At 41.4% G+C, this 21,847-nt stretch overlaps 2 protein-coding genes across 7 annotated transcripts in view; one reads left to right on the top strand and one right to left on the bottom strand.

Moving 5' to 3' along the window:
- Window positions 442-20,222, top strand: CCNE2 (cyclin E2). Of its 6 annotated transcripts, none has more exons than XM_013996597.2 (12): window positions 442-1,633; window positions 4,194-4,233; window positions 4,322-4,418; window positions 4,504-4,560; window positions 5,509-5,660; window positions 7,376-7,511; window positions 10,177-10,323; window positions 12,121-12,216; window positions 14,937-15,071; window positions 17,464-17,575; window positions 18,096-18,253; window positions 18,683-20,222. In XM_013996597.2, the coding sequence occupies exons 2-12, from the start codon at window positions 4,220-4,222 to the stop codon at window positions 18,794-18,796; spliced, it is 1,218 nt and encodes a 405-aa protein (XP_013852051.1). In that variant the 5' UTR covers window positions 442-1,633; window positions 4,194-4,219; the 3' UTR covers window positions 18,797-20,222.
- Window positions 19,070-21,847, bottom strand: part of INTS8 (integrator complex subunit 8) — a 58,140-nt gene continuing 55,362 nt past the window's right edge. Inside the window, 1 exon segment of the mRNA XM_003125559.5 lies at window positions 19,070-20,316. Coding sequence (XP_003125607.3) covers window positions 20,200-20,316 — 117 coding nt within the window. The 3' untranslated portion in view covers window positions 19,070-20,199.

The raw sequence follows: 21,847 nt of genomic DNA on the forward strand, positions 1-21,847 counted from the left end.
AAGAAAAGAGAAGAAAAAAAAAAATCCCAGTGTTAACTGGGAATAATTCTGCCACCCATCCCTCTAAACTTACAGAAGTTCTATAATGGGATATCCTATCCACAATTCAGTATTTACCAAGGTCATACGACGCATGCTTCTGAACTGCTGGGTTCTGGATATAAAAAAAATGAACAGGAGTTCCCATCGTGGCGCAGCAGAAATGAATCCAACTAGGAACCATGAGATTGTGGATTTAATCCCTGGCCTCGCTCAGTGGGTTAAGGATCTGGTGTTGCTGTGGCTGTGGCGCAGGCCAGCAGCTATAGCTCCAATTAGACCCCTAGCCTGGGAAGCTCCATATGCCGAAGGCTTGGCCCTAAAAAGAGACAAAAAAGACCAAAAAAGGACAAAACAAGTCCAAGCCCTAGTTGAAGATAAAAGACATTTTAATAGGTAATTATAATTCTGGGAGGTGAGCATAACAGAAGAGCACAGAGTAAGGGGTCTGAGAAGGCCTTTGAAATCACAGTAGAGGCCAATTTACTATGGTGTTTTAACTTTGCATGGACAATGAAGCAAATATACTTTAGAAAATGCCAACATTTATAAAATTGTTACAAGTATAAAGAAATTTGTACATTTCGAAGTGAATTTTAAAACTGGGATGAGAAGAGGGAGCCAAAAATGAACGTACACAAATATGAAACAAAGAGAACATACTGAAAGATGATACCTAAAATAAATACCCACAAAGACAACTACAAGAATAAAACTCTGGGAAAGAGCGATTTTATAATTCAGCTTTCTGTTCTGTTCAGGAGTCTTAATTTCTATGGGTGTAAACTAATTAAGGGAGTGGATTGCAGAGTAAAGAGCTCGCAATTAGCATGAGCTCTGTGACAAGAGAGGATCTCTATACACATTATAAAATGTAATCTTTGAAACTACCCTTGAAATAAGTGTCTTGTTTCATCTTTTCTAGAAGAAATCCATGCTCGTGGCAATTATCTTACAGTAGAGCAGGATCAGACGATTCATCCATTAGAAAAGTAAGCTCATGGTCTTTTAAGTCCAGTGACCAGATACTTGTAATATGGCAGAACTCATCCTGTCCCTTTCCACAAAGCAGTCTTGGGATGGTTATGAATTTCTCCTTTACTAGGATGGCACTCTGTTCACTTCATAGTCAGCTGGCATTGTGCAAAGAACATTTCTAATTTACCGTCTCCTTAAGAAGTTATTTACTAGTTAGCCCAGTGCTGGGCATCAATATGCAAGACTGGTTCTCAGTTTATTTTGATTACCAAATTCAGTCATAGAGGCCACAAGTTTTGCTTGTGTTCAGGTCACACACGCTTGCTGGAAGACCTCTTACATCGCGTTAGCTCTCTAAAGCTCTACACCGGAACAGCACAGCGTTTTGAAGTGACTGTAAAAAGGAGGCAACTTCCCCCCATAGAGAAAGCCATCATAGCATCCTAAGTGGTATAAAGTTTCCAGGGACTTCCGATTCCATGTCGCCTTGGGCAAGACTCATTTCCTTTTGCGTCGATCTGGGAGAAAAACAATTATTTTGTAGGCGTCACGTGACCATGGTGAGACTCGAAGAAGAAATTGTGACAGAGGACTTTGCCGACCCGAAAGCCCTCAGGTGCTATGGTTATTTCTAGGGTCTGAGGCCAGCACCGGCGGCGCGGCACAAAAGGCGCGGGGCGGGGACCCCGGGACCGTCCGCGCCGCCGCCTCCTGGTGCATCTCGGGAAGGGCTCCCTCCTGGGCGGCGACGCCGGACGGGCGCTGGAGGCCCGATCTCCCCGGCCTCTCCCAGAGGCTCGCTCCTGCCACGGCAGAGAGACAAACACTGCTGGCCAGCGTCTGGCACGAGTTGCCGCGGGTTCAAGAAAGTCGTTGCACCGCTCCTCCGCCGCAGGGGTCTTTGTTCCCTCCAGCGTGCCTCGCCCCATGCTCCTGCAGCAAACCTGCTTGCAGAGTATAAACGGCATGTCCTACTTGGAGATGTCCAATCTTGGGACGCACTGGAGCGGAGCGTCAGTAGAGGCAGTGAGGGAACCCAAAATTTAGATACAGGGCGGGGAAAGAGGGAAATAGGTCGGACCGCCCCCCATTACCGCTCGGAGGCGGGAGGCTCCCTCCCGCGCGGGCGGCTAGCGCGGGCTCTGCAGGGCGCGCTAGCGGCCGCTGGGCGGGGCGCGACGGGCGGGTCCGGGGCCTACACGTGGTGGAATCGTCCACCCTGACGGGCGCTGCCCCGGGAGAACTATTGTCTCCTGAGGAAGGGGCAGTCCCACTCCAGGCGCACCTCGGGAGAGGTGTATACCCTTGGAGGCCCCAGAATTGGAGGTTGGGAGGATAGAGAGGGAGGGCGCGACTTGGCGCGAGCGTTTCCTGTGCTGGGACTTCTGAGTGGGAAGCTGTCAGACAGGGACAGGGGGCGGAGTGACCCACCCACGCGGAGGATAAACGGGTCTGCGGAGCGGAGAGCAGGAAAGCAGGGTTGATGCATAGTGTAGTCGGCAGGCTGAAGCAAAGTGCAAGATAGGCATCCCTGAGCATGGCTGCCCTCGGATGCCACAGCCTTCTCCTACACACACGTGGCCTGCGGCGCGCCTGGCTGTGTTTACATTCTGCAGCCACTCCACGTTGTGCTGCCGTCCTCGCCTCCCATTGGCCAGCTCGCCAGCCAACGCTGCGCCCCTCCCTCCGGGGCGGGCCTTCTAGGTCCCCGAGTCTCTTAGGAAAGCCCGGGTTGCTGGAGGCCTTGGCGGGACAGCCAGGGTGCGCCACAGGATGGCCACTTCCTGACCACTCCATACTCGCCTGTGCTGCCTCCACCTGGCCGTACGTCGAGCCCAGGCCGCGGCCTGACACTCCCGGAATCGGAAAGTTGAGGGAGAGACGGGACGGAAAAGTACTGGGGGGAGATGCGGAAGCCGAGCGGCGGGGACCTGGGCTGCTGGGGAAGAGCCTCTGCGACTCCCTCTAGCTGCCGGGCCACACGGGCAGGTGAAATGCAGGTGACCGCGGACCTAGGGCCTAGACGAGCCGGCCCTGCGGCCTCTCGAGGTGGGCGGGCGCGAATTGACTGCAGGGAGCTGCGCGCGGGCCTGCGGGCGCGCTGGCGGGCGCGCGGGGGAGGGGAGCGCGCTGTCCGGAGGTGTCAGTCTGAGGCGCATGCGTGCGGGGCGGGCCTGGCCCGGCCTATATATTGGGTTGGCGCCGGCGCCAGCTGAGAGTCGAGCGGTAGCGGGTCTGGCGGTGAGGAGCTGCTGGTCGTAGGGCGGGATGCGGGAGGAGAGAGAGACCCCTTGGGCCGATCCATACCGTGGGCGGGAGCCTGGGAGAGGGAAAGTGGGAGGGCTGAGAACTAAGCGGCTGGGGGCGATGGGTCTCGGCATTCTGTCCCTGTCACGACCCTTGGCAAGGGGCCGGGGAAGCGGCGGGGGATGGAGGGCTGCCCCTGAGTGGGAGGCCAGGGAAAAGCCCCTCATACTAGGGGCTCCTCTGTGCCACCTCCATTTGGAGAGCTATCCTGCAGGAAAAAGGATGTGGGCCCGGGAACCCTTAACGGGGAGAAAAGTTCCCCCACCAGCCCAGTTTTCCCCTTTTCTTTCATTGAACTCGCTTTCCTTCACTCCCATCCCCCAACTGGAGTCGGGGTCCCGGTGCCCCTCTAAGCGAAGGGCAGGGTCCCGTGGGGCTGGGAAGGAGGGAAAGGAGACTGAAGTACGTGACACCAGTTCCCTCCGCCCCCTGCTTCCCCGCCGCCGCCGCTCTCCAAATTGGCGCGGAACCGGCTTCTCCACAGCGTTTCGCCTCCACAACCCCCTCTCTCCGCCGCTCGTCCAGGATGGGAGGCGGGAAGTGGGGGCGCTGCCCAAGTCCCGCTCGGGGTGTCGGGGGGAGAGGGTACAGGACGCAGAAAAGATACATCTGCCTCCCTGAGCGTTCGGGGCTCTGGCGGTGCTTTACAGATTTTTTGAAGACTGTCCCGGCTGTACATTCAGCTGAGGAAATACTGGCATGTGTCCAAAATCATGAGATAATTAATACAGTGCAGAAGACACCGTGGTAGATGGCTCAGGTCATCTCCTGAGGGACTTGGTTGTAACCTCTGAATCAGCGTCTACCTGGCACTCAGAGAGTATGGATGACAATGTATTTGACTCTGGTTTTTCCTCTTTCCCCTCCAGAGGTGTCACACACCTGAAAGAAGAGAATGTCAAGACGCAGGTAATTTGTCTTGGAGATATGTTTCAAAGTTAACTGCTGCCTTTGAAACGCATGCCTTACTAATGAAACTTCCTTTTTAAAACTGTAGTAGCCGTTTACAAGCTAAACAGCAGCCCCAGTCCAGTCAGACGGATTCCCCTCAAGAAGCCCAAATAATTCAGACCAAGAAAAGAAAAACGACCCAGGTGAGTTAAAAGGGGAGAGAGAGAGAAAGAGAGGAAATTCCTTGCTGGTGCTTTAGTTTAACAAATGGTCTTTTCTGTTTTCCAGGATGTCAAAAAAAGAAAAGAGGAGAAGGTCACTAAGAAACATCAATATGAGATTAGGGTAATGCAGACCTGGGCTGGGTTTGGGGAAAACTAAGGCAGGACGAAAAAGAATAGCATTGTGTTAATTGCTTCGCAATGGGAAGATTCCTCTGACACTTTTGATGCCTCCAGAGGTCAGCAGGAAGGTGCTTGTCTTTGGGTGGTTTTTCTGTCCCTGAATCCTCTACAGCTGCAGAGTAAGTTTGCCTTGAAGCAGCTGGTCTCTCTTTGTAAATCCCTCCCTCTTGGAGCTGCCTGGTGCACCAGGGCCCGCCTAATCTGTCCAATGTACTGCTCTTTGTTCCCTCTCTGACTATAGTGGAGGGTCCTAATAGCTGCTTCTGGGGCACAAATAGGCTGTGAGGTCACTGACAGACTGGCACTCAGCCCTTTGCTACCTTTTCTTCCTATGTGTTGTACAGAAAAAACATTTTAAAAGACAGTGGTTGTCTTTGAAACCAGCATTGATTGGCAAAAGGGTCCTCTAAGTATTTAAGTAACTGATTCCACTTTTAAGATTTTACTTACCTTCGTGCATTCTAAAGTAGTAGGACAGGCCTTATGAGCGGAGGGTGTGGGAGGTGGAGTCAGCTTTCTATGGAACAAGGTGCCCTGGTCACTATTGCTAAATATAGAGGGAGAATTTTATAATTTTGAAAGTGATTGGTATTTGACTACAGATGTGTTTTGTTATTTCTCCTCTCCCTCAGTACCTAATGTCTTGTATTTCCAGGATTGTATTTTATTGTCTAAAACATCCCACCTGTTACTCTTTGTGAAGATTGATATGAGCTATATGGCTTATTTATAAAATATGAATTCAGATTAACTAGATTGTCAGCAATGTTAGCTAACAATGGTGTTTGGGGAAAACTATAGACTGTATTAGCTTCATTTATAAAAGAGCCAAGACAAAAGCTGGTTCCTACTGCACAGATATTCTCTTTATTATTTTTTTAAATGACAGAATTGTTGGCCACCTGTATTATCTGGGGGGATCAGTCCTTGCATTATTATTGAAACACCCCACAAAGAAATAGGAACAAGTGACTTCTCCAGATTTACAAATTACAGATTTAAAAATCTTTTTATTAATCCTTCACCTTTGCCTGATTTAAGGTAAGAAAAATTTTAATAATTTAATGTCAAAGATTAAAATTTACTGATGTAATATATGGTGCTATTTTGAGCTTTTTTTGCCTTCTTTATACGGCTAGGAAAAGTTGTTTTAAAAAACTGCTTTTTTATTAGCATTTAAACATATATTATCTGAGAGTAGTGCTATTTGCGAATGACATGGGTATTTAAACATTGATTCTATAAAGTTATTTTCATTTGCTTGCTGAGGAGTATATGCCTTATCAGAAGACCTGAACTACCTTTTTTTTTTTTTTTTTGCTTTTAGGGCCACACCATAGGGCATATGGAAGTTCTGAGGCTAGGGGTCAAATCGGAGCTACAGCTGCCAGCCTACACCACAGCCACAGCGACGCCAAATCTGAGCAACATCTGCGAACTACACCGTAGCACAGGATCCTTAACCACTGAGCAGGGAGGGCCAGAGATTGAACCTGCATCCTTTTGGGTACCAGTCAGGTTTGTTTCTGCTGAGCCACAATAGGAACTCCCTGAACCACCTTTTTAATGGAGTTTAAATAATTTATTTAAAATGTTGAGATGGAAGCATGTCTTGTTTTGTTTTGTTTTGTCTTTTTTAGGACCACACCTGCGGCATATGGAGGTTCCCAGGCTAGGGGTCTAATAGGAACTGTTTCCGCTGGACTATGCCAGAGCCACAGCAACTTGGGATCCCAGCCGTGTCTGCCGTCAGCGACCTACACCACGGCTGACAGCAACGCTGTATCCTTAACCCACTGAGCAAGGCCAAGGATCAAACCGAAACCGCAGCCTCACGGTTCATAGTTAGCACTGTGCCATGACAGGAACTCCCAAGATGAAAGCATTTTAACATGTACAACATTTTCATTTGCTAGATCAGCTTTTTAGATTTCTTACCAAGCTTACTAATGTCCATACTTACTTCTTTTTTCAAATTAATTAATGACTAAGAGGTACAGCTTATATAAAATGAGTAGTGAAGTTATATTTAGCTTTAATAAGCAAATTAATGGACTCAGACATTTAAACTCACCAATCTTCCTCTTCTCTGTACTGTCCCACCTTGCCTCCACTGTAGTGTATTAATAATCTATTTGGAAGTGATTGAGACTGTCTCTACTGGGATCATATATATATTTTGTTTGTTTGTTTGTTTTTTTAGGGCCACCCCCGTGGCATATGGAGGTTCCCAGGCTAAGGGTCAAATAGGAGCTACAGCTCCTGGCCTACACCACAGCCACAGCAATGATCTGAGCCACGTCTGTGACCTATACCACGGCTTGTGGCAAAAACGCACTGAGTGAGGCCAGGGATCCAACCTGCATCCTCATGGATACTTGTCAGATTCGTTTCCTGCTGAGCCATGATGGGAACTCCTGGGATTAAATGCTTTAAATACTGAGTTTTTTAGTGTTGCTCTTGAGGAAACATGGTTATCTTAAAGTGCCTTTGTGAATTTCATATAAATGGGGACTAGAAAGCATTCTGGAAATCTTATCAATTTAGAGTAACAAGGTACAAGTTCTTGCTGTATAATTTCATGCTAAAGAAATGGTTTCTAAAAGTTAATGCTGCAGTTTTTCCTATTAAGACCTTTCTCTTCCAATTTCCAATTGAAAGTTGGATTTCAGTGTTCGATAGTTGATTTTGCTGTATATGAAACAGGTAGCTTGTATATTATGTAAACCACACAATTATTTTCCCCCTTTCCACAGCTGGGGATGCTCACAGGATGTTTGGCTAAACATGTTAAAAAAAGAGACCAGATATGTTCATGACAAACATTTTGAAGTTCTGCATTCTGACTTGGAACCACAGATGAGGTCAATACTTCTAGACTGGCTTTTAGAGGTATGTTCCAGCAATACGTATTTCATTTTTCTCTGTATAATGGAAAAATATTTAGATGTAAATATGCTTTCCATGTGCTCTCATGGTAAATATTATATATTATTGCCAGGAGCCGCTTGGGGTGGGGAGGGCTGCTTAGTGTATTTGATGATTCCAATGTGGAAAATGACTGTCTATAAGAGCAAAGTCATGAGGGCCGCCACTATGTCCCATACAACCCAAACCCAATTCAGAATTCCTGGTATCTCAGTATTGCTGGGGACTAGGAGCTGTTTGTTCTAGGTGCCAAGATGAACATAATATATATATAGTTGACAAGGTTCTGATTTTTTGCTATGCAAGTGAAGGGCTAGTCTTCAGGACATTCAGAAATCCTTTTCTTCATCACCAAAATCAAATTATAATTTGGAATCCTTTCTCTCTGTCCTAAATGATATGGAGGTTTTGACTTCCCCGTAGCCCTAAGCCCTCTAGGTTCCATGTAGCTTCTTTCTCATATCCCTCCATTCCTTTCAGAAATACACTGGGCCATTAATCGACAGGAATAATAGTGACCCAGGAGTCCCTAAAGATCTGTGCCAGAATTTTTCTATTGTTTAGGCCCATTCTCTTTCTCTAGATAATAATTCTAAAAGAATCTCTAAAATTATAACTGAGGAAATGGTTCCCTGTATTGATGACAAACTGGTTGTTCTCTAGCACTTGGATATTTGGTCTCTAGCCTCCCTGTCCTTAATATAGATAGAGACAATGAGCTCTAAGGGAGAAATACTGCAGGCTTTTTGGTGGACTGACACACGGCCGGACAGATCTCAGAAGCTATCAGAAAAGTTCTTAAAACTACCAAGTGCTGTCCTTTTGAGTCAGGTCGTCTTACTCCTTATTCTGACTAGCAGGGAAGATGATGTTTCAGTTGTGTGTGTGTTCAAGAAGGTAATTGAGTTTTTACTTGTTCTCAATGTCTAATGATCATGGATGACGTTTCAGCACAATTATGTTGCTTTTATTTTTCCTTTTTATGTTGTACTGATTTTTATTCAATGGTTGTCTATCAAATTCATCCCTATGTCCCTTTAAATATATGATTATATATGCAAAACCAAATAGAATATAAATCAAATCCAGCAGAGCATTAAACTCTAATTTGTCACATATCCTTTTAGTCTAGGAATGCAAAGATGGTTCAACATTTGAAAATCTATTAACAGTTTAAAGGAGAAAAATCACGGAGCTTCCATCATGGCACAGTGGAAACGAATCCGACTAGGAACCATGAGGTTGTGGGTTCGATCCCTGGCCTCCCTCAGTAGGTTGAGGATCTGGTGTTGCTGTGACCTGTGGTGTATGTAGGTTGCAAACGAGGCTCAGATCTGGCGTTGCTGTAGCTGTGGTGTAGGCTGGCAGCTGTAGCTGCTGTAGCTCCAATTGGATGCCTGGCCTGGGAACTTCCATATGCTGCAAGTGCGGCCCTAAAAAGCAAAAAAAATAAAAAATAAAATTTTTTTTAAAAATAAAGGAGAAAAATCATATAATTATGTACCATAGATGTGAAAGGAATTTTTTGAAATTCAGTATCCATTCCTGATTTTAAAAAGTGTATTAAATTAGAAATAGATTTCCTTAACACATTAAGTGTTTATTAGAAACTCAGGTATGTCTATCCCTCTGTTTCCTCAAAAATGGAGTAATTTTCAGAATAACTTTATGAAGTTATTTTCAGAATTAAGACTTTTCTCTGTTAAGTATAGAAATGATAGATACTAATTATTAATAACAATAGTGAAACATTAGGGGGATTCCCATTACAGTCAAAAACAAGGAATAAGATAAAAATTTTGTCTATCACCAATGTTATACGTTCAGCTTTCTTCTATAATTCTTAGCCAGTGCTAAGAAAAATAAAACATGAAAAATAAATGAGGTAAGAACACTGAAAGGAACACAGTTGTCATTTTGTAGTTAAATGTGTATCTGGAATGATGAAGAGAATCAGTTGGAACTATTAGGATATAAACTAAGCATGAGAACTTACCCATTTGTCAACAATTAAAAATTAGGAAATTAGGAGTTCCTGTCGTGGTTCAGTGGTTAACGAATCCAACTGGGAACCTTGAGGATGCAGGTTTGATCCCTGGCCTCTCTCAGTGGGTTAAGGATCTGGCGTTGCTGTGAGTGTGGTGTAGGTCACAGACGTGGCTCGGATCCTGCGTTTCTATGTCTGTGCAATAGGCCGGTGGCTACAACTCCAATTTGACCCCTAGCCTGGGAACCTCCATATGCCGTGGGAGCAACCCAAGAAAAAGGCAAAAAGACAAAAAAAAAAAAAAAAAAAAAAAAAAAATAGGAAATTAATAGGAAAAAAGTTCTCATCCATAGTCAGCAAAAGTGTAAATGTATCTGGGTATACATTATAAATGTATAAATTACAAATGTAACACATTAAATCTGTGTGAAAAAAACTGTAAAACTAGTTAAGAGTAAATGAGGACAGTAATAGATTTATATATTTTATTAGCACATGTTAATTTTTTCCCCCATCTTAGCTTTGGTATCCTAAAAAACCTAGTTGGGTTTAAAAGTGCTCTAAAGTCTGGTATGTTAAGAAATAACATTTTAATTTGGAGAAATTTATGGAATAATTTTAAATGTTTGGATTCTTCTGTAGGTATGTGAAGTATACACACTTCATAGGGAAACATTTTATCTTGCACAAGACTTTTTTGATAGATTTATGTTGACACAAAAGGATATAAATAAAAATATGCTTCAGCTTATTGGAATTACCTCATTATTCATTGCTTCCAAACTTGAGGTAAGTTCTCAAAGTTTACCCATAGACATATTTACCTTTTTGTTTGTTTTAATCAGTGCATTAATCCTAGAGAATACTATGTACCACTTTCGATATGTTAATTCTTAGGAAAGATGAGTTTTTTTCCAAAAGGTTTTCTGAACATTATGATTTGAATGGAAGGATAAATATCAAAGGTTCCCTTTGAAGTATCTGAGCCTATTACAAGTCTCTGGTTTGATTTGGGAATTGGTATCTAGGTAATATTTTCCATGGCTCATTGTGCCAAACAAAATAATTGATGCTATCTCCTGGGTTAGAATGATGGTCCATATGCAGCCTAACATTCCGGTATCTGATGGTAGTGCCAGCATAGAAGGAAACTCCTTTCCTGCCTGAGATTTTCTTTCAGGCAATCAAATTTTTTTTTTTTTTTTTTTTTTTTTTTTAGGGCCACACCTGTGGCATATGTAAGTTCCAGGCTAGGGGTCAAAAAGGAGCTGCACCTGCCAGCCTACACTACAGCCTTAGCAATGCCAGATCCAAGCCACATCTTCGACCTACACCGAAGCTCACGGCCTACGCCAGAGCCACAGCAATTGGAGATCTGAGCCGAGTCTCTGACCTATACCACAGCTCACGTCAACGCCAGATCCTTAGCCCACTGAGCGAGGCCAGGGATTGAATCCGCATCCTCATGAATACTGGTCAGGTTCGTTACCACCTGAACCACCATGGGAACTCCCTCAATCTACTTTTCTTAAATTCAACACATTATGGATATCATTAGTACCTTCATCTGAAACTTTTGAAGCTTGTATCATTTTGAGGGTTAGGAGAGGGACTGTGAATCATGCATTAATTTCCTTAAGCGTATTTTTCTTCTCTTCCACATTTGTCTTTTGAGCTTTAAGGCTGTCCCCAAATTCTGCCAAATTTGATGAACAAGTCTCTATTCAGTGTATCCTTACCTGAAATCATACTGTTTGTTTCAGGTATCTTTCTAGAATAAAATCTTGATCAATAGCCTGTTCTCATTTGTGGCAGGCTTCTACTCCTCTGATCATTCTACTTGTTCTTCTCTAAACTGTTAAGACAGACCTGCCATCAACCAAACTGCACACATTATTTTTTGACTAACCGTACTTTTGCACTAGGGTAAAGGAAATATTTTCAGTTTCTAGATCTTATTTGTTGAATATCTTGTTTTGGTCTGATATACTAGCCAATCCCAAAACAAGTTTGGCTTTTTGTTTTAATCAGTCACTGAAATGACTGGTTAAACTACTCTAATTGTTTATTAACTAAGATTCAAGATTAGTTCTGTCAGAATGTTTCAGTCAATATAGTTGGCTAATTTAGATACCTAGGTATGAACAATATCTTTAAATATAAAGTTTCTTTGGTTATTGTAGAATTATTTTGACTAAGATTTATCATCATTTTTGAAGCTGTTCTTTAAAAATGAAGTCTGGGAGCTCCTGTTGTGGCTCAATGGTCAAGAACTCAACTAGTATCCATGAGGATTCGAGTTCGATCCCTGGCCTTGTTCAGTGGGTTAAGGATCCAGCGTTGCCATGAACTGCAGTGTAGGTCACAGATGGGGCTTGGATCTGGCGAGGCTGTGGTATAGGCCGGCAGCTGTAGCTCCTGTTCGACCCTTAGCCTGGAAACTTCCATATGCTGTGGGTACAGCCCTAAAAAGACAAAAAATAAATAAAAATAAAAATGAAGCCTGTATGCTGTTTGTATATAATTCTTTAGTTTTAATCTCACTCTCAATTGTGTTTGATATTAATTATTAAATCCATTTTAAAGGAAATCTACGCTCCTAAGCTCCAAGAGTTTGCGTATGTCACTGATGGTGCTTGCAGTGAAGAGGATATCTTAAGGATGGAACTCATTATATTAAAGGTAATAATAATTATATTTTTGATAATTCTAGTTGCAATTTAGTAACTTTGTAGTTTAGTAATCTCAGACTACAATGTAAGTAGTCAAAACAGAGGTTTTAGTATTAGGATACAGTTCTAAGATGGAAGTGGAATTTGCTTAACCTATAACCTCCATTTTTCTGTATCTTTCAATTTTCCCATATTGAGATATTCTTTCTTTTTTTTGGGGGGGGGGCTTTTTAGGGCCACACCCATGGCATATGTAAGTTCCCAGGCTAGGGGTTGAATTGGAGCTGCAGCTGCTGGCCTACACCACAGCCATAGGGATATGGGATCCGAGCCTATACCTAAGCTCACAAATTCTTAATTCACTGAGCAGGGCCAGGGATCAAACCTGCATTCTCATGGATACTAGTTGGATTCGTTTCCACTGTGCCATAACGGAAACTCCGAGAATATTATTTCTTAATATAAAAGTGTTTAATGATAACACTTTCAAAATATATAGTTAGCGTAGCACATGTGTATAAATAAATTCTAGTAATGATTCTCAAATTTTAGTTCTGATTTTCCACTTCTTCCACCAGATAGAGAATGAGAATTATTTTACTGTCTTTTTGCTTTTCTACATGCATGGAAGGGGCTACTAACAGAATGGTAGAGGAGAAAAGTGTAAAGGTGTTTACTTGGCCCTGAATTAGAGATTAAAGGGTGAATGTTAGCTACTAGAAAGTATGTTATGAAATCTGAACATGATATCATGGTTTTATAAATAGGACATATAAGAAAACACAATCCGGAGTTCCCATCATGGCTCAGTGGTTAACGAATCAGACTAGGAACCATGAGGTTGAGGGTTCGGTCCCTGGCCTTGCTCAGTGGGTTAAGGATCCATCGTTGCCATGAGCTGTGGTGTAGGTTGCAGATGCGGCTTGGATCCCATGTTGCTGTGGCTGTGGCGTAGGCTGGCGGCTACAGCTCTGATTCGACCCCTAGCCTGGGAACCTCCATATGCTGAGGGAGCGGCCCTAGAAAAGGCAAAAAAAAAAAAAAAACACAATCCATATAAATGTCATAAAGGATGTTTATAAATGATAAACATTTTATTATTTATTTATTTGCTTTTTTAGGGCCACACCTGCAGCATATGGAGGTTCCCAGGCTAGGGGTTGAATTGGAGCTGCAGCTGCGAGCCTACAACCACAGCCACAGCAACGCCAGATCTGAGCCACGTCTGCGACCAACTCTGCAGATCACAGTCACACCAGATCCTTAACTTCCCTGGGCAAGGCCAGGGATCAAACCCACATCCTCATGGATACTAGTTGGGTTCGGAACCTACTGAGCCACAATGGGAGCTCCTATAAACTATAAACATTTAGGGTAATAGCTCTGTTAGAATGGGATCTTGACCTACCAATATTTTTAAGACTTTTATTCAAAAAATTTTATTTATTTATTTATTTTTTGTCTTTTTGCTATTTCTTTGGGCCACTCCCGCAGCATATGGAGGTTCCCAGGCTAGGGGTCGAATTGGAGCTGTAGCTGCCAGCCTATGCCAGAGCCAAAGCAACGCAGGATCCAAGCCGCATCTGCAACCTACACCACAGCTCATGGCAACGCCGGATCGTTAACCCACTGAGCAAGGGCAGGGACCGAACCCGCAACCTCATGGTTCCTAGTCAGATTCGTTCACCACTGCGCCACGACGGGAACTCCTATTCAAAAAATTTTAATATAACATAGTTGTCAAGACTGTGTTAATTTTAGGTATACAGAAAAGTGATTCAGATATCTATATATATATGTATGTATGTGTGTATATACATAGATATACACACACATATATATTTCAGATTCTTTTCCATTATAGGTTATTACAAGATATTGAATATGGTTCTGATATTGTTCTAATAACCAAGTTACCCAGATTTAGGCTTGAAGTATAGTATAAGGAGGCTATGTAAAGGAAAGACGGAATTCTCTGGGTGGTCTTACAGACACTTAGGACTGTGTTCTCTAAATATTTTAGACTTCTTAGAAATGGTAAAGTCCCAGGTCTTCATGAAGGGAAAAATATCATAAATTTTTAACTTTTACATTTTGACCAGAAGCCATTAGAGATCACAGACAGAAAGAAAAGTGTCAAAACTGTTCTTGGAAGATCTGAACAGAATTAGCTGTGGAGTCATTGAATATAATTAAAGGGGCAGTTTATAAGCAGAAAACACATTTGGAAGACCAGGGGGCTATGAGAAATGAGAAAAGTAGGAATGATTAATAGGCCCAATGAACTTTGTAAATAATGACAACTAGAGAATAATAAAGAGGTTTATATCAATAATAGACTGAAATACAAGGGGCTTTTAGATTGTGAGGTATCTATAAATATTTTTATTAAAATAGGAAGAAATAAGCCTAAAGCAAAAAGTTTCTTAAATGGCTGTAAAGCAGCTATAGGAGTAAAGTATAGCAGCTATAGGAGTTCTTATTGTGGCTCAATGGATTACGGACCCAATGTAATCTCCAGGAAGATGTGGGTTCCATCTCTGGCCTTGCTCCGTGGGTTAAGGATCCGGCATTGCCATGGCTGTGGTACAGGCCTCAGCTCCAACTCCAGTTTGACCCTAGCCTGGGAACTTTAACATGCCACATGTGTGTGGCCATAAACAGAAAAAAAAAAATAGCTCATATATGCATACTTATATCTATTAACAGACATTTTCATTTTATTAACAGGCTTTAAAATGGGAACTTTGTCCTGTGACGGTCATCTCCTGGCTAAATCTCTTCCTCCAAGTTGATGCTCTTAAAGATGCTCCTAAAGTTCTTCTACCTCAGTATTCTCAGGAAAAGTTCATCCAGATAGCTCAGGTATTGATATTTTTATTGAGTGTATGCAAATATTATTAATTACAGGTTTTCTTTACTGTATTAAGTGTTAAATAGACTACACCACAAACTGGCAGCATACTGAATTAAATTTACTCCTTAACTGACCAGAGCAAAACTTCTAATGTATAAAATTCTGTCCCCAATATTTACATTGCTTCCTGAAAATTCTAGAAAACAAAGTTTTCACACTTTGAATTTAAATATATTATGAGCACTTTTCCCTCTTTAGGAGTATAAAATAGAGAGTTAAAGACCTCTTTTTTTTTTTTTTTTTTTTTTTGTCTTTTTGCCATTTCTTGGGCCGCTCCCACAGCATATGGAGGTTCCCAGGCTAGGGGTGAATCGGAGCTGTAGCCCAGCCTACGCCAGAGCCACAGCAACGCGGGATCCAAGCCGCGTCTGCAACCTACACCACAGCTCACGGCAACACCGGATCCTTAACCCACTGAGCAAGGGCAGGGATTGAACCTGCAACCTCATGGTTCTTAGTCAGATTCGTTAACCACTGCGCCATGACAGGAACTCCGAAAGACCTCTTTTTGATGTAAAATGGGAAAAGTATTTCTCAGCCAATTGTTTCAGGTTTTATCATGCTATGAAGTTATTTCTGTCTGATTGCCTTAACTTTCTTATATTTGACTACACAGGAAACCTATTTTACATATTAGAATTAAAATCATCTCATTTAGTTATAACATTATTTTAAATTCTAAGTTTAAACTTAGGCCAGTGTATAATCATTATCCCAAGAGACTGTGGTACTCTGGATGGGTTTGTAGGTAACCTAGGTGGAAATTCAACTTGTGTTTTAAATCTAATAAACACACTATGAACACAAAAACCTGGATAACCAATAAATACATTGGAATTGGTTCATTTGGTAGAACTTTCTAAGGAAGGCATATTAATTCTCCCCCCTCAGATTTCCTAGCATCCCATATTATTAGAGACAGCTATTGTACCCTTTTAATAGGCAAACCTTTGATAAGCTGATAAACAATGTAGAAAATTTCTAAAGGTATATAATTCATTTCCAGTTCCTCAATTTGTGCTTCTATCCTCTGGACCAATGGGGGCAAATAATTTAAGTTTTACTATCACTTCAGGCCTCTGAAACCTAACCCTATTACGCGATTGATTTCACTGCTCGAGGGTTGTTCAGATCTCTTATTGCCTGGATTGTACTGCCTCTTAACTAATCTCTTTTTTTAGAAACACGTTCCATTCTTGTGTCTCTGCTTCTCTGTGGTTTAAGGGATTGTTTTGTTTTGTTTGGCCTTTTTAGGACTGCGTATGTGTGGCATATGGGAGGTCCCAGGCTAAGGGTCTAATTGGAGCTGTAGCTGCTGGCCACAGCCACAGTAATGCCAGAGCCGAGCTGCATCTGGGACCCACACCAAAGCTCATGCCAACGCCAGATTCTTAACTGACTGAGCGGGGCTGGGGATCGAACCTGCATCCTCAGGGATACTAGTCTGGTTAGTTTCCACTGAGCCACAATGGGAACTCCTAAGGGATTGTTCTTAAATGTAACTTTCCTGATTTAAAATCTTCCAGTAATTTCAATAATCAGCCAGAAGCTAATAGTTCTGACTTCCTAAAGAACCTATATGATCTAAACTAGGCCAGACCTCTCCAGCAGCCTTTTAAAAAGCAGGAAGGAAAGCCACTCCTTATTTCGTATTTTTTACATGGTGTTCTGAACCACATGAGTTTCTAGGAGAAGTAATACTTTCTCATTTATCTTTGCAATTTTTTTTTTTTTTTTTTTTTTTTTTGGTCTTTTTGCTATTTCTTGGGCCGCTCCCATGGCATATGGAGGTTCCCAGGCTAGGGGTCAAATCGGAGCTGCAGCCACCAGCCTACGCCAGAGCCACAGCAACGCGGAATCCGAGCCGCGTCTGCAACCTACACCGCAGCTCACGGCAACGCCGGATCGTTAACCCACTGAGCAAGGGCAGGGACCGAACCCGCAACCTCATGGTTCCCTAGTCGGATTCGTTAACCACTGCGCCACGACGGGAACTCACAAATTCTGTTTCTTATATTTAGAGTATTCTCTCCCTCCCAGTCTTCCTGGCTACCTTGTCTTTTAAGACTCATTTGAGCAGAAGTCTTCCCTGTCTTCCTCACTCTGGATCAGATGCTCTAATAACATGCATCTTGCTGCATCCTGACAGTCCTTTATTTGTCTATTTACAAGACTCTATCCCCTTCAGGGTGGCAGCCTATTTCTCTTTGGATCCCTGTAGTTTTAATAATTCTTGGCATATGGTCTGCATCTAAGCACTCCAAAATGTTAGCTGACTGATGTTTAGTTATGACACACAGTACTCACTCTTCTAAATACTTCTGCTTTTTCCTCTGTTAGCTTTTGGATCTGTGCATTCTAGCCATCGATTCACTAGAGTTCCAGTATAGAATACTGGCGGCTGCTGCCTTGTGCCATTTCACGTCTATTGAAGTGGTCAAGAAAGCCTCAGGTAAGGTAGTATATTTTGTTCTCTTACCTGTTCACAACTTTTAGGACTATTGACAAACTTACCATTTTGCTGAACAAGAATTTAAAATTTTAATGAAAGAAATTTAGCATTTTAGCAGTTATCATCCCTTCCGTTAGAAGTACTTTCTAATCCTCAATGTATATCCACAAACAGAAAATAAGATCAAATGGACTTTAAATCCATTTGAAGTTAGTCGACTACAGATTATCACTGAGAGTTCTTTGGGTTTTGACACTTTTGATTTCCTATGTACCAGGTACTGGCTAAGAAGCTCTAAGACTTTTTCTCCCTCAAAATAGTCACATTATAAACATAGTTTGGAAGTGATAATATGTTTTGACTGGCTAAACTTGTTGTAGATTATCTTATGTGCTTATTTTGGTTTCCTTTTTACATGAGTTTCAAATTAACTATCTTTAAATTTTGAAGCATAAGCAAATACATTAGGCGTATATGTTAGTTTCTGATGTAACCTTCACATTTTTCTGACTTTATCTAGGTTTGGAATGGGACAACATATCTGAATGTGTCGACTGGATGGTGCCTTTCGTCAGTGTAGTAAAAAGTACCAGCCCAGTGAAGCTGAAGATTTTTAAGAAGATTTCTATGGAAGACAGACACAATATACAGACGCATACAAATTATCTGGCTATGCTGGTATGTTTCTTGTAGTTTTTTGGTCTTACTATCTGGGAAGTCACTGAAACTGATACTAAGGAGACTATAGAATAATATTTCAGGCAGATGGTAAGGCATAGATGGTACAGGGATAGAAAGTTCCAATGAGCACATTAATTTCAAAATGTAAAGCTAATAAAATGATTTTGAAGTCAAAGCAAGACTCAGGAAGTATCTCAAGATTAATGCCAGTAGTCCAGGTAAGATTTTTAAAAAATACAAGTTGAAGGCAGTTCATATTGTTGAACCTCCAGAATGTGCCTAGTTACAATTGGAAAGATAAAGAAATGACTACATTAGGCCTAAGTAGCCTCAAATTAGTACATACAAGTCAGGTTTGACTTTGCTTTACTGTATCAATGCTTTAGCTTAGCTATTAATCTCTGCCTGATTTCTTCCTCTGCATAGGATGAAGCAAATTATGTAAACACCTTCAGAAAAGGGGGACAGTTATCACCAGTGTGCAATGGAGGCATTATGACACCACCCAAGAGCACAGAAAAACCACCAGCGAAACACTAAAGAAGTTAACTGAGCAAACAGGTTGGAACTGATGGAGTGCTTCCTAGCATTTCATAGAACTTAACTACTTTTACAGCAAAATTGTGCTGTGACTGTCCTCACCAATTCAGAAGTTTCACTGCCATTCTCTGATTTTAAAAACCACTTAAAATTGGCACTAAGGAAGAAATTTATAAAATTCCTATGTTAGCTGTTTAAAGAAACAGCAGAACTTGTTTACAAAGATGACTTCCTGCCCAACACTGACTGGATAGAAGCCAGCCACAATCTATGCCATAACATTTTTTTTTTTTTTTGATCCAGTGTTAACTATGTTTATCTACAAACTAGGAATTTTATCATTGGTGTTTTCGACTAGATAAGCGCTACCTTAAAGGGTACATTAAGTGATAATAGTACTTTGAATCTAGTTTTTAGATTCTCAAAATTTATCATCAACTCTTGCCTAGTGCAATTTGGTTCTTGAAAATAAAATTTAAACTTGTTTACAAAGGTTTAGTTTTGTACTAAGGTGACTAATTTATAGCTGCTTGTAGCAAGCTATTATAAAACTTGAATTTTTAAAAAATGGTGAACTTTAATCCATTTGACTTGTTTATTTGCCATGCCATAACATTTTTAACCAGTAGGGCTTAGATGAATATGGTGTTTGAACTGTGCTCTAAACAGTGGGAATACCAAAGAAATTATAAACAAGGTAAATGCTGTGGTTCCTACTTGGGGCTTTGACACACAGATTGCTTTATAACTTTTTTGTACATCACAATTTGAGTGAAAAACTTAAGTATTTTTTCAAACTATTTACATGAGAAAGTCACTTTATTACTCTAAAAAGAAAAATCCTTAGGGTTATCACAATTTAGTGTGACTAAGGCTTTATTTATGTTTGCAAAACTGTTAAGATCCTTTTAAAATTCCTACATTATGGGTTAAGGACAGTGTCAAAGTGATGAAGCTTAACACTTGACCTAAACTTCTATTTTCTTAAGGCAGTAAATGTATACTGATTCCTAGAAATCTATTTATTTAAAAAAAAAGACAAAACCTTGACATAAGAACTTGCTGTATATAGATAGCTACTTCCACATAAATATTGCAGTTTTTTTAAAAATGAAATTTCAGCCTCAAAAGTGGATCTGATTAGAAAAATCATACTAGATTATTAGTTTATTCTATTACTGGACATGTGAATCTCTTCTTCCTTTGAAGAAATTATAAATTTAAGCTATTGTGGTATGAAGTCTTCTGTACAGTTTTTGTTTTTAAACTAGTATGTTTCAGCATTTTGTCTGAAAAGAAAACACCACTATGTACATATGTATTATATAAACTTAATCTTTTAATACTGTTTATTTTTAGCCCATTGTTTAAAAAATAAAAGTTAAAAAATTTTAACTAACTGCTTAAAAGTAAAGTTTTGCCATTGCTTGGAGAAACTTTTTTTTCCTTCTTTGCGCTGCCAGCTGCAACACTTCTTCTGGGTTGCTTGCATTCAATTCAGTCTGGCCGATGGCTTTGATCTTCCAAGACAGAAAAGTGATGTTACTAGCGGTCTGGTCAAAAATAGTCTTGCTAGTACACCTAATATCAAAGTATCTACTTGCTAACAATGATAAACTGAACCTCTAAATGTAGTTGCTAAGAGGTGTGGAAGAAACGACCCAAAAGACTAACTGCCACTCAAGGAAAATCAATTACTGAACCATAGTTTACAGACTTAATCTTCTGTAAATGGTTAAGTATATCCATGTAAGTTTATTTGACCAAAAATACCAGTAAGGACTTCCTGCTATGGCGCAGTGGGTTAAGAATCCAGCTGCAGCAGCTTGGGTCGCAGTGAAGGTGTGGGTTCATACCCAGCCTCACACAGTGGGTTAAAGGATCCAGTGTTGCCACAACTGTGGCATAAGGTTGCAGCTGGGGCTTGGATTCAATCCCTGGCCCAAGAACTTCCATTTGCTGCAGGTGCAGCCATAAAAACAACCATCCAACCAAAAAAAAAAAAAAAAAACCAAACCAAAACCAAAAAAAACCCCAGTAAATAAACTCTACAAATAATCTGACACATTTTTACAGTTAAGACTCCTACAACACAATTTGAAAAATCAAAATCCACGGAGTTCCCATCGTGGCACAGCAGAAATAAATCTGACTAGGAACCATGAGGTTTTGGGTTCAATCCCTGGCCTTGCTCAGTGGGTTAAGGATCTGGCGTTGCCGTGAGCTGTGGTGTAGATGGCAGACGAGGCTCGGATCTGGTGTTGCTGTGGCTGTGGTGTAGGCTGGCAGCTACAGCACTGATTAGACCCCTAGCCTGGGAACCTCCATATGCCACGGGTGCAGCCCTAAAAGGACAAAAGACAAAAAAAAAAAAAAAAAAAAAAAAAAATCCATGTTTCAAGGCTTTACTTTTTAATGTGTAAATATTTAGCTACTTGCTTAGCACTATAATATATAGTGCCCCATCTTGTTCATGATTAGAAAGAAATACCTCTGTCTGATAAAAATCCATGATAGTAGCCATGGAGTGTTTTGTGAGAGCATGTTTTAGGACCTTACTTACCTTTATACTTACTAAAGAAATGCTAATTTTGTCCTTTTAAAAAAAAAAAAAAAAACGACTAGTCTGATAGGTAGCTTGAAAAGAGCCAAGACTGTTCAGAAATGATTGTCAGGTCAGGGAACAGGAGGACTTGTTGCATGACGCCACTTTATTATGGAAGAATGCATGCGAAAAGGCCTAGTAGTGGAGTACAACTAAAGCGTTATTTCAAATAAAATACCCAAAGACAGCTGGCTATAAAACCCAAAATATTAGAAATTGGACTAGGAAACAAATGTAAGAAATAACACACCCCAGGTGGGTAGTTGTCCAAACCATGAGTGGATGACGTTACCTAGGGAGAGTGCAGGGCAATCGGAAAATACCCAAGGACTAACTTCTTGGGAAAACCAAATGTCAGGGGAAGACCGAGGGAAACAAAAGGCAGAAGAGTCAGGGAAAAGAACTGAGTAAAAATGATGTTAGGGAAGCCAAAGTATTAAAAAGTT

This window comes from Sus scrofa, chromosome 4, assembly GCF_000003025.6.
Source record: "Sus scrofa isolate TJ Tabasco breed Duroc chromosome 4, Sscrofa11.1, whole genome shotgun sequence".
In the NCBI taxonomy this organism is placed as follows: domain Eukaryota; kingdom Metazoa; phylum Chordata; class Mammalia; order Artiodactyla; family Suidae; genus Sus; species Sus scrofa.

What these genes read in the sequence shown, in the direction of transcription:
- CCNE2 (XM_013996597.2), top strand. An exon ending in TCATTGCTTCCAAACTTGAG is followed by an intron (nt 10,324 to 12,120) that starts GTAAGTTCTCAA and finishes TCCATTTTAAAG; the next exon opens with GAAATCTACGCTCCTAAGCT. An exon ending in CAAATTATCTGGCTATGCTG is followed by an intron (nt 18,254 to 18,682) that starts GTATGTTTCTTG and finishes TCCTCTGCATAG; the next exon opens with GATGAAGCAAATTATGTAAA.